This window comes from Stenella coeruleoalba, assembly GCF_951394435.1.
Source record: "Stenella coeruleoalba genome assembly, chromosome: 21".
Classification (NCBI taxonomy): Eukaryota; Metazoa; Chordata; class Mammalia; order Artiodactyla; family Delphinidae; genus Stenella; species Stenella coeruleoalba.
The window spans coordinates 5,768,873-5,781,478 of NC_137167.1; the positions used below are offsets into that span (position 1 = coordinate 5,768,873).

Here is a 12,606-nt window from a genome sequence, read left to right on the forward strand (position 1 = left end):
TATACATAATATTATAGACATACTTATGTATACACACACAATATATGTGTGTGGGGGGCATTTTTTGTGTGTGAGTGTGGTGAAAAAGAGACAGAGAGAAACAGAGGTAAAACAATGAGACAACGAGATGCACAGGGCCGCAATATCCCGCACCTGCATTTTAAGTAATTCTGCCATACCTAACACCTAACTCTACTTCCTACCTCCCAGGAGGTAATCATGAGAGACAGATGTATAATTCAAAAGAAAAAGCAAAGATGTTTTATTTATAACTTGGATGTAATAAGTTATTGAATGCTGGCCTCAAATGCCATGTTTGCCAAAGCTGCAAGCCTATCGTCAGTGTAGGAAAAACCAGGAAAGTTTATTAAATTAGGTTAGAAGCATATAAATCTATTTTTCATAAATTGCACAAATGATTTTCATCCCTAAAAGTTATGTTATCTTACTAACTAAAGATGTATCTACACGAAAACAAAGCAACCAGTTAGACACAGAAAGAGTTTGTTCCTAGTATCTGCAGTTTACTTTATGATCTCTCCAGGACAGAGAGATACTCATAATGGTTAAAAAGTAAAATTACCAGATGGATAACAATCCAAAATGTGTATGCACATAAAAATAGACTTCAAATTGTAAGAGGCAGAAACTGACAGAAATGAAAAAAGAAATAGGTAAATTATTATTATTATTGAAGATTTAAACATTTCTCTCTCAATAATTGATAGATGAAGTGGAAAGAAACTCAGCAAATACGTTGATGCCTTGAGCAGAACTATCAACTTGATCTCATCAACGTTTGTAGGCGACCACACACAACAGCAACATTCTTACTGTTGCTGAGTTTATACACATTCTTTTTTGAGTGCTAATAGAAGAATGAACAAGATATAATAAAGGAAAATAGTGCAAAAATGACAATGATAACAATAAGAAAAAAACTGGAGAAAAATTATATAATAATAATAATAAACTTTTGATTCCTCCATCTCAAAATTTTATCCTATGCTGACCTAAAAATGATTTATTTATTAATTTCCAAGTTTTCCAATCAACTTATGTATAAGGTTGATATAATTTACTGGTGGTTCTGAAGAATTAAATACATTATCAATCTGGATAATACAAACCACATTTGGAAGGAAGTGGATGAAATGCAGTGGAAAGGAAGAGGTATTTTTCCTTGATTATATAAAGTATGATTTATACAGATGAACCTGTATATGGGACCACAGTGAAAAAGTACAAATATGATAAGTCAGTGAAATATTTTAAAAATATAAGATACTGTTTTAGTCTATGTCTAAAGATACCATGCAGTAATTTACACATGGGAAGTTTAATGTAAAGAATTATTCATTGTAACAAGGATTAGAGTAAAACAATAAGAAGTAAAGAGAACTCTAAAGGTCATAGGAATATCAGATACAAGAAGCAGCCAGCAATCCCAGGACTGGGGTAAAGAAGACAGTTTCCTTGCCCCAGATTTGAGATTGTTAAAAGTGGCACAACCATGGATCTTCAAATAGGACAAGTCACTGTGGTGCTGTACCAAGAGATCTTGCTGTAAAATTTCTCTTTAGAACCCTCTGGAAATCTGTCCTTTGGGTAGCCAGGAAAGCTGTTCATAAGATGTCTCACCAAAGTCACTTTGCTATGGAAGGAGAGCGGCCTAGATGATGGGAGGATACTACTGGCTGATGGGTGCTAGAGACCACCATGCACACAAGGGTCTGGGTACTAGAGAATCTCCAAGCACTGAGGGATCCTGGCTTTGCAAAAAGCTGTACCCTGTGCAGGAGCCTACAAGCTAGCACACCGGAACCAAATAGCAAAGCTCTCTTCCCATGCTCTCCAGCACCCGTTACTAGCAAAGCTCCAGTGCCACCTGGCAAAGGAAAAAATAATTAAGAGGTTTATATTCATTTGCACAAAGCAGGCAAAAGGTTAATTTCAAGCTCAGTAGCAATACATCAATAATTGACAGAGCCTACAACTTTGACTACTTAGTTTTCTGTATGCACTCTTTTATACACATTTGAACTCTGTAAAAACAACAAAATCACCCTACATTTCTATTTAGCAAGATTCAGCCAACCTTCTCCCAAGTAAAGATATTCTCATTCTTCCCTCAAAATGATGAGACACACAATCACGAGTCACTGTGTCCATTGCTAGCTCTATTAAGTTCTCCACAAATTTAGTCACGGTCCAACTGAATACTATGTTAACATGAGGTTAAATTAACTTGTAAAGTTAACCTCCAACCACCTGCATGTAAACTAATAACAGGAAGAGGGAAAAAGAAGAAAATGGTTAGCACCTACAAATAAAGATACCTATGCCTATGACAAGATAAGAGAAAAATATTTAAAGCTACTATAGTCTTCATTTCTGTAATAAGTCATGATTGCTATGTATGACTTCTTTTTCCCACTACCTGCTCCCCATTTCCATTGCTCTCAACCAGAACCTAAGCTTGTTACGGATATTTACCTAGCAGAATAGCACAAATCTTCACTCCCAAAGGGTTTGCATCCTTAATCATATTTTATTTTGGTTACTATTATACTCAGGTGGGTTCAAGACACAGCACTTCTTTAAGCAACAAATTTCCCTATTGTGTTCAGAGTCAGTCACTCCAGCCACTGGGTTAGCCTGTTTGTGCAGTGGCAAAAAGGAGCTCGAAATATCCAGTTGCAAGTTTCATCTTCCAAATTAGTGGAATTTTTATTGTGTCCCCAGGTGAACAAATTCCCCACTGGGGGCTAGAAGCTAAAAGTTACTGGGACAGAAAGCAAAATGCTACAAAATGGTTATTAGATATAATGGTGGGAAGAGACACTCCCATTTCAACACCTTACTTCCTGGACCCATGTATTGTGGTTCTCAGAAAACCATGCCATATAATGGTCTTGATTCAAACATAACCCCAGCCTTTCAGAGTAATGTCTCCCAACTATTATGGTAAATGAGTATTCAGTAACCCGGTCTACCTTTCAATTAGGCCAGCTGCTTCCAGATGACAGAGTATATGGTAACACATGTACATAAACCAATTGCTGCCCTTAATTTGCTGAGAAACAAGTTTCTGTATCAGACACAACACTGTGCAGAAGCCATGGCAGTGGATAAGGCATTCTGTGAGTCCACAAGTTCTGGTGCTAGAAGAAGCACCATGGACAGGGAAGGTAGTTTTTGTTTTTCAGGGAATTTAATCCATTTACCTACATCATCTAATGTTGGCATATAATTATTCTTAGCATTCCCTTAATAATCCTTCTATAAGGATGGTAGTAATATCCCACTTTTATTTCTGATTTTAGTAATTTGATTCTTTTCTTTTCATAGTCAATCTAGCTAAATGAAGATTTGTCAATTTTGTTTATCTTTTCGCAGAGCCAGCTTCTGGTTTCATTGATTTGTTCTATTATCTGTTCTTATTAATTTCACTCTAATCTTTATTATTCCCTTTCTTCTGCTTAATCTAGGTTTAATATGTTCTTTTTCCTGTGTTATATGTGGTTGGATAGGATATTACTTCGAGATCTCTCTTCTTTATTAATACATGCTTTTATATATATAAATTTATCAAAAGCACTACTTTAGCTGCATCCCATACATTTTAGTATGGTGTGTCTTCATTTTCATTTTCCTTAAATATCTTCTGGTTTCGTATTTGATTTATTCTTTAATCCATGGTTATTTAGAGATATGATATTTAATTTCTACATCTGTGAGCTTCTCCAAATGTTTTCTGTTAATTATTTCAAAAAAAATGCCTTTATTATCAGAAAACATACTTTTATTACTTCTATACTTTTAAACTGAGGCTTTTTTAATGGATTAGCAAATGGTCTATCCTGGAAAATATTTTGTGTACACGTTAAGAAGAATGCGTATCTTGTTCTTTAGTGGAGCATTTTACAGATGTCTGCTAGGTTTACTTAGTTTATGATTTTTTTTTCAAGTCTTATATTCCCTTGCTGATCTTCTGCCTAGTTGTTCCACCGATTGTTGAAAGTGGCAGAGAAGAAGAAAAGAAGCCTTCAACTATAAGTGTTGAGCTCTCTATTTCTCCCTTAGTATCTACCTATTTTTTTTATGCACTGTGGTGCTCTGATATTTGGTACCTATGTTTACAGTGTTATATCTTCCTGATGCATTAAACCTTTTATTAGTAGAAAATACTGCTCTTTATTTCTAGTAACATTTTTTTCTTTCAAAGTCTACTTTGTCTGATATAAATATAGTCAATCCAGTTTGCTCGTGGTTGCTATTTACATGATAATCTTTTTTCATTCCTTTAATTTGAGTCTGTCTGTGTCTTTGAACTTAAAGCATGTTGTCTTTCAACAGTTTATAGTAGTCTTTTCACATTGCCTGACAATCTGCCTTTTATCGGATTGTTTAATTCAATCACATTTAATGCTATCATTGATATAGTTGTATTTGCTTTTTACTTTTTGTTCTGTATGTGTCTCATGTGTTTTTGTTCCTCTTTTTTCTCATTTTAGTGTTTTTTTTTCCCTGTTAGGTGGATATATTCTACTGAAGACTTTCAATTTCCTTAATGATTTTTCAATATTTTGAGTTATATTTTTAGTGATTTCCCTAGGGCTTACCTTACACATTTTAACTTGCCAGATGCAGATTTAGATTATATTACCTTAATTCCAGTGATATGTAGAAACATTGCTCCTATAAAACTCTACTTCCCTCACATTTATGGTATTATTGTTGTACATATTACATCTATTAATGTTACAAACCCAACAGTACATTGTTATAATTACTTTACTATCTGCAATCATTTCCTTAACCCAGTACCTCTTTGTTTCCACTCACCTCCTATATGCTGTTATTGGCAAATATATTTCCTGGCCCCAATAATATGCCCTATTCATATTATTTTACTCAATTGATTTCTAAATCAGCTAAGAGAAAAAAGGGGGAAATACGCATTTATATTATGTTTTTAAATTACATAATAACCTGTATGAACTCTCTTTGGATGTTTATGTGGATTTGAATCACTCTCTGAGATCGCTTACTTTCAACCTGAAGAATTTCTTTAAGTGTTACTTGTAAGGCAGGGCAATTAACAACAAATTCTCAAAGTTTTCATTTATATGGAAATGTCTTTAGTTTGATTTTGTTTCTCATTTTTCTTACTGAATTTTTCATATTTTCTTGTATGGCTATTTATTTATTTTCTCTTAGGACTATTTGTCCTTATGTCCACTTCTGGGGGATTTAAATTGTCATTTACTTATGTTCATCAGTTTCACTAGGGATCAGATCTATAGAGTTCCTCATGATGTCATACCAAAAGTTAACTCTCCATATCTTTATTTTTGAAGAATAATTTTGCTTAATATATAATTCTAAGTGCCAGGGATTTTTTTCTCTCTCAGCATTTTTTTTGTTCATTGTGTCCTGCCTCCTTACATGTGTGTGTGTGTGTGTGTGTGTGTGTGTGTGTGTATAAGAAGTACCATGATTTACATCATTACTCCTATGAATGTTATGTGTTACTTTTCTCTGGTTTATTTCAAGATGTTCTGTTCATTTTTGGTTTTCAGCAGTTTATTATATGATTGGTTCCTTAGATCTTGTGGAAATAAATAAAAACCAAGCAAATGAGAATAAACAAAGGTTACTTATTCATAGCAAGGACATCATCCACTGTCACCTGCATTTTGGCAGATACTCAAAGGCAGGCAGAAGAGTGGGAAAGCTTTATAGTGGAAGGAAGGGAAGACCTCAGGTGTGCTCTGATTGAAGGTTGTTGGTGGGGGCTGCTGTAGAAGGGTTAACTATGTGATTAGAGTATTTATTTGGCTTTTCTCTGCTTGGTTCTAAGGTGGAAGCAGGGACAAAAATTAGGGAAGCTGAAAGTTTTTATTTTATTTTTTATATATTTATTTATTTTAAATTTTATTTATTTATTTATTTATTTTTGGCTGTGTTGGGCCTTTGTTGCTGCGCATGGGCTTTCTCTAGTTGTGTCGAGCTGGGGTTACTCTTCGTTGCGGTGCACAGGCTTCTCATTGAGGTGGCTTCTCTTGTTGTGGAGCACGGGCTTCAGTAGTTGTGGCTTGCAGGCTGTAGAGCTGAGGCTCAGGAGTTGTGGCACATGGGCTTAGTTGCTCCACGGCATGTGGGATCTTCCCGGACTAGGGCTCGAACCTGTGTCCCCTGCATTGGCAGGCAGATTCTCAACCACTGCACCACCAGGGAAGAAGCAGCTGATACTTTTTAATCAAGTCCTTGTTATTGGGACTGATTGCTGTATAAGTTATTGGTTAGCTTCCTGGATTGTTACTGGAGATAGCAGCATGACTTCCTACAAAGTCAGCTATTTATTGTCAGTAAAGAGGTTGGTTTCCTGCAGGTCAGAGTTTTATTTTTATATATGGTTTGGCCATTGCCTATTTGTTTATTCATTGTCTCAATCTATAAATGTGGTTTCTCACTAAATTTGGCCATGAATTTTTCAAATACTTTTATACCTATTTTCTCTTTCCATTTTTCTGGACCTCCAATTAAACATATTTTAGATAACATTGTCCCACAGGTTGCTGCAGCCATATTCCATTTTTAAAGCTTGTTTTCTCTCAGGTTTCTTTCAGATTCAATGGTTTCTACAGATCTGTATTCTAGGGTTTTTGTTTTTTGCCATCTGCAGTGTCAGTAAAACATATCCAGTGTATTTCATTTTAAATGTATTTCTTTGTTCTAGAATTTAGAGTTGGCATTTTTGTAACATTTTATTTCTCTGCTGAATTTCCTAATTGCTTCCCTTATTATGCCCAGAATTTCCTTTATGATGTCCTTCATCATGTTTTTAATATCTGTTTTAAATCCATTTATTTACTAATTCCAAAATCCGGTGTTATTTTGAAGTCAGTTTCTTTCTGGTTTTACTTTTGACTATGGGCCACATTTTTCTTTTATTCATATATCTAATATTTTAAATCATATACTGGTGATATTCCATGATACATTGGAGAGCTTGTGATTCTTTTCTCTAAAGAGTTCTCAGGGTCAGTAAGATTGTGTGTTTTGTTGGAACATTTGCTACTTTGTGCTGCCCTGCCAAGGGGAGGCACTCAGGTGAAAACCAGTATAACACAAAACTCAGTAAATGCAGTTTTCCTCTTTCTATTGTTGATTCCCTTCTCTCACCTTTTCTTGCCTGCCTTTGTTGTTGGAGTTTAAAAAATAATTTTTCAGAGTCTACATTTGTCATTGATGAGAAGGCTAATCCAGTGCAAGCTACTCTGCCATTATACTAAAGTAATCTTGAAAAGAAAAAATTATCTTTTGGGTTTATTTACTTTTTACATCTACCTTGAAAAATTAAGTCAGAAGAGTTTGAAGAAACAAGTTTTTGATGATTTTTACCTTGATCCTAATGATTGGGTTGTCATGTTTCATTTATAACAGAAAAAATCATGGAAGTTTACTTGTTCTTTGGGACACGTAGGGACAGTTTTGGAAAATTGAGCCAAATGTTCATCTAATGATGTTATAAATCCATTTTGGAAACAATTAGTGCTTGACACATACATACATATATATATATGTGTGTGTGTGTGTGTGTGTGTGTGTGTGTGTTTTAAGTATTTGAGAATAGTGCATTTAACATAAATTATTCTAATAGAAATATATGTGTTTATTTTTCAGGACTTATGCTACTACCAAGGGTATATTGAAGGTTATCCAAATTCTATGGTGATCGTTAGCACATGTACTGGACTCAGGTTGTTATACATAATTTTATGGTTACAAAAAATGGAATTTTTAAGAAATAATTTTCAAATTTGAAAAATTACAATCAGAAGCTTTATTTTTATTTTTAAATTAATTTTATTGGAGTATAGTTGATTTACAATGTTCTGTTAGTTTCTGCTGTACAGCAAAGTGAATCAGTTATACATATACATATACCCACTCTTTTAGATTCTATTCCCATATATAGGTCATTACAGAGTATTGAGTAGAGTTCCCTGTGCTATATGGTAGGTTCTTATTAGTTATCTATTTTATATATAGTAGTGTGTATATGTCAATCCCAATCTTCCAATTCATCCCACCCCACCTTCCCCCCCTTGGTAACCATAAGTTTGTTTTCTACATCTGTGACTCTATTTATGTTTTGTAAATAGGTTCATTTGTACCATTTTTTTTAATATTCCACATATAAGTGATATCATATGATATTTATCTTTCTCTGTCTGACTTACTTCACTCAGTATGACAATCTTTATGTCCATCGATTTTGCTAAAAATGGCATTATTTCATTCTGTATTTATGGCTGAGTAATGTTCCATTGTATATATGTACCGCATCTTCTTTATCCATTTCTCTGTTGATGGACATTTAGGTTGCTTCCATGTCCTGACTATTGTAAAAAAGTGCTGCAGTGAACTTTGGGGTACATGTATCTTTTCGAATTATGCTTTTCTGCAGATATATACCCAGGAGTAGGATTGCTGGATCATATAGTAGCCCTATTTTTAGTTTTTTAAGGAACCTCCATACTGTTGTCCATAGTGGCAGCACCAATTTACATTCACACCAACAGTGTAGGAGGGTTCCCTTTTCTCCACACACTCTCCAGTATTTATTGCTCGTAGATTTTTTTGATGATGGCCATTCTGACCAGTGTGAAGTGATACCCCATTGTAGTTTTGATTTGCATTTCTCTAATAATTGGTGATGTGAAGCATCTTTTCATGTGTCTCTTGGCCATCTGTATGTCTTCTTTGGAGGAATGTCTATTTAGATCTTCCACCCATTTTTTGATTGGGTTGTTTCATTTTTTTGATATTGAGCTGTATGAGCTGTTTGTATATTTTGGAGATTAATCCCTTGTCGGTCGTTTCATTTGCACATATTTTCTCCCATTCTGTGGATGGTCTTTTTGTTTTGTTGATGGTTTCCTTTGCTGTGTAAAAGCCTTTGAGTTTAATTAGGTCTCATTTGCTTATTTTTGTTTTTATTTTCATTACTCTAGGAGGTAGAGCAAAAAAAGATCTTGCTTCGATTTATGTCAGAGAGTGTTCTGCCTATGTTTTCCTCTAAGAGTTTTATAGTATCCAGTCTTACATTTAGGTCTTTAATCCATTTTGAGTTTATTTTTGTGTATGGTGTTAGGGAACATTCTAATTTCATTCTTTTACATGTAGCGGTCCAGTGTTCCCAGCACCACTTATTGACGAGACTGTCTTTCCTCCATTGTATATTCTTGCCTCCTTTGTCATAGATTAGGTGACCATAGGTGCGTAGGTTTATATCTGGACTTTCTAGCCTGTTTCATTGATCTATATTTGTGTTATTGTGCCAGTACCATACTGTCTTGATTACTGTAGCTTTGTAGTATTGTCTGGGGAACCTGATTCCTCTAGTCCATTTTTCTTTCTCAAGATTGATTTGGCTATTTGGGGTCTTTTGTGTTTTCATATAAATTGTGAAATTTTTTGTTCTAGTTCTGTGAAAAATGCCATTGGTAATTTGATAGGGATTGCATTGAATCTGTAGATTGCTTTGGGTAGTATAGTCATTTTCACAATATTGATTGTTCCAATCTAAGGACATGGTATATCTCTCCATCTGTTTGTGTCATCTTTGATTTCTTTCATCAGTATCTTATAGTTTTCTGAATGCAGGTCTTTTGCCTCCTTAAGTAGGTTAATTGCTAGGTACTTTATTATTTTTGATGTGATGGTAAATGGGATTGTTTCCTTAATTTCTCTTTCTGATCTTTCATTAGTAGTGTATAGGAATGCAACAGATTTCTGCACATTAATTTTGTATCCTGTGACTTTACCAAATTAATTGATGAGCCCTAGTAGTTTTCTGGTGGCATCTTTAGTATTTTCTATGTATAGTATCATGTCTTCTGCAGACAGTTTAACTTCTTTTCCAATTTGTATTTCTTTTTCTTCTCTGATTGCCGTGGCTAGGACTTCCAAAACTATGTTGAGTGAAAGTGGAGAGAGTGGACATCCTTGTCTTGTTCCTGATCTTAGAGGAAATGCTTTCAGTTTTTCACTGTTGAGAATGATGTTTGCTGTAGGTTTGTCGTATATGGCCTTCATTATGTTGAGGTAGGTTCCCTCTATGCCCACTTTCTAGAGAGTTTTTATCATATATGGGTGTTTAATTTTGTCAAAAGCCTTTTCTGCATCTATTGAGATGATCATATTGTTTTTATTCAGTTTGTTAATATGGTGTATCACACTGATTGGTTTACGTATACTGAAGAATCCTTGCATCATTGGGATAAATCCCACTTGATCATGGTATATGATTCTTTTAATGTGTTGTTGGATTTGGTTAGCTAGTATTTTGTTGAGGATTTTTGCATCTATGTTCATCAGTGATATTGACCTGTAATGTGTGTGTGTGTGTGTTTGTGATACCTTTGTCTGGTTTTGGTATCAGGGTGATGGTGGCCTCATAGAATGAGCTTCTGAGTGTTCCTTTCTCTGCAATTTTTTGGAATGGTTTGAGAAGGACATGTGTTAGCTCTTCTCTAAGTGTTTGATAGAATTCACCTGTGAAGCCATCTGATCCTGGACTTTTGTTTGTTGGAAGTTTTTAAATCACTGTTTCAATTTCAGTACTTGTGATTGGTCTATTTATATTTTCTACTTCCTCCTGGTTCAGTCTTGGAGGGTTGTGTCTTTCTAAGAATTTGTCAATTTCTTCTAGGCTGTTCTTTTTATTGGCATATAATTGCTTGTAGTAGTCTCTTATGATCCTTTGTATTTCTATGGTGTCAGTTTCAACTTCTCCTTTTTATTTCTAGTTGTATTAATTTGAGTCCTCTCCCTTTTTTTTTCTTCATGAGGTTGGCTAAAGGTTTATCAATTTTATTTATCTTCTCAAAGAACCAGCTTTTAGTTTCCTTGATCTTTGCTAAGTTATAAAGTGAGGCATGGCTTATAGTGGGAAATTGTCATTGGAAAAGCACAGCATGGAGACTTTTGTACTGTCTCCTACTCTTCTCCTGAATTACAATTTTTTAGTGTATGTGGAGACCACAGAGTACTAGTAGCTTGGTAAATACCAATAGCATTACTACTCTGTTCCACTCAGTAAATTTGTGGATACTCGGTAACTTTTTCTTACTTCACCACATAAGGCTAAGAATGAAAATAACCTGCATACTATTAAAAAACCCTGATTATGTCATTTTATTGACTTTGTGAAAAATGAACTGTTTTATTTATTCACTTACTTTTTGGAATTTTTAGGGGCTTACTACAATTTGAAAATGTAAGTTATGGAATTGAGCCCTTGGAGCCTTCAATTGGTTTTGAACATGTGATTTATCAAGTAAAACATAGGAATACAGGTGCTCCTTTATATGCTGAGAAGGATATTGAGTCAAGAGAAAAGCCCTATAAAATACAAAGTGTAGAGGTAAGTGATCAATTGAGTAAGCTATATAGTTATTACTAAGCAGCAATATAAAAAATGTATTTTTTTCTGATAAAAAATTATTAACATATGTATATGAGAGAGAGAAAGAGAGAGAGAGTGATACCAGAAACTTCATAACCTACTGTAAGTCTTAAAACTAGTCATTCAGTTTTCCAGAACACCAAGATGGCATTTTCTGCTGTTAGTGGCATTTTTCCCTGTGATCCAGACCTTTGTTGTCTGCAGATGCTCTCCTTTCTCCATATCCATTATATCAAAGTTTGGATATAATAAACATAAGTGACATTCACATAAATTCACATAAAAATTCACATAAAATGAAGATACTTATCTAGGATGCTGAGAAGAATCACTAGTGTCTTTTAAGGCAACTGCCTCAGGGTAGGCCATTACATTTTCCTTATATCCTTATCCAGGGATGGAGAGACTGCTTCTACTGGCAAAGGAGACTCATCAGAATTTAGTAGAAGTTTAGGGACTTCCCTGGTGGCACAGTAGTTAGGAATCTGCCTGCCAATGCAGGGGACATGGTTTCAATCCCTGGTCTGGGAAGATCCCACATGCCATGGAGCAACTAAGCCCATGTGCCACAACTACTGAGCCTGCGCTCTAGAGCTCACGAGCCACAACTACTGAGCCCGTGTGCCACAGCTACTGAAACCTGCATGCCTAGAGCCCGTGCTCCACAACAGGAGAAGCCACCACAATGAGAAGCCCGTGCATAACAACAAAGAGTAGCCCCCACTCGCCACAACTAGAGAAAGCCCACATGCAGCAACGAAGACCCAACACAGCCAAAATAGATAAATAAATATTTATTTATTTAAAAAAAGAATTTAGGGATTTAGTGACCCCAGCTTCATCAGAGTTTCTCATATACGCTCATTCCAATTTTTAGGATGTTATTTCTTCCAGTAGACACCCTGTGAGGGTGGAAATTCAATTTGTGTTGTAGTTCATCCATTCACAAAATGAGATTCTGGGTTTGGTTTTCAACCTCAGCTCTGCACCAACACGGCTAAGGGTATCTTTCAATAAAGACACTTCCCCAAGAAAACAGAACCAACAGAATATATGTATGTGTGTGTGTGTGTGTGTGTGTGTGTGTGTGTGCATACACACACATATATATTTGATGTAAACAC

The 12,606-nt window shown here is 35.1% G+C and overlaps 1 protein-coding gene across 1 annotated transcript in view; it reads left to right on the forward strand.

Annotated features, from left to right (window-relative positions):
- Positions 1-12,606, forward strand: part of ADAM2 (ADAM metallopeptidase domain 2) — a gene marked incomplete at its 5' end in the record, with an annotated part of 73,186 nt that overhangs the window by 4,300 nt on the left and 56,280 nt on the right. The window contains 2 exons of the mRNA XM_079908938.1: positions 7,693-7,769; positions 11,272-11,440. Of these exons, the coding sequence (XP_079765064.1) occupies positions 7,693-7,769; positions 11,272-11,440 (246 nt within the window). The remainder of the gene's footprint in view (positions 1-7,692; positions 7,770-11,271; positions 11,441-12,606) is intronic.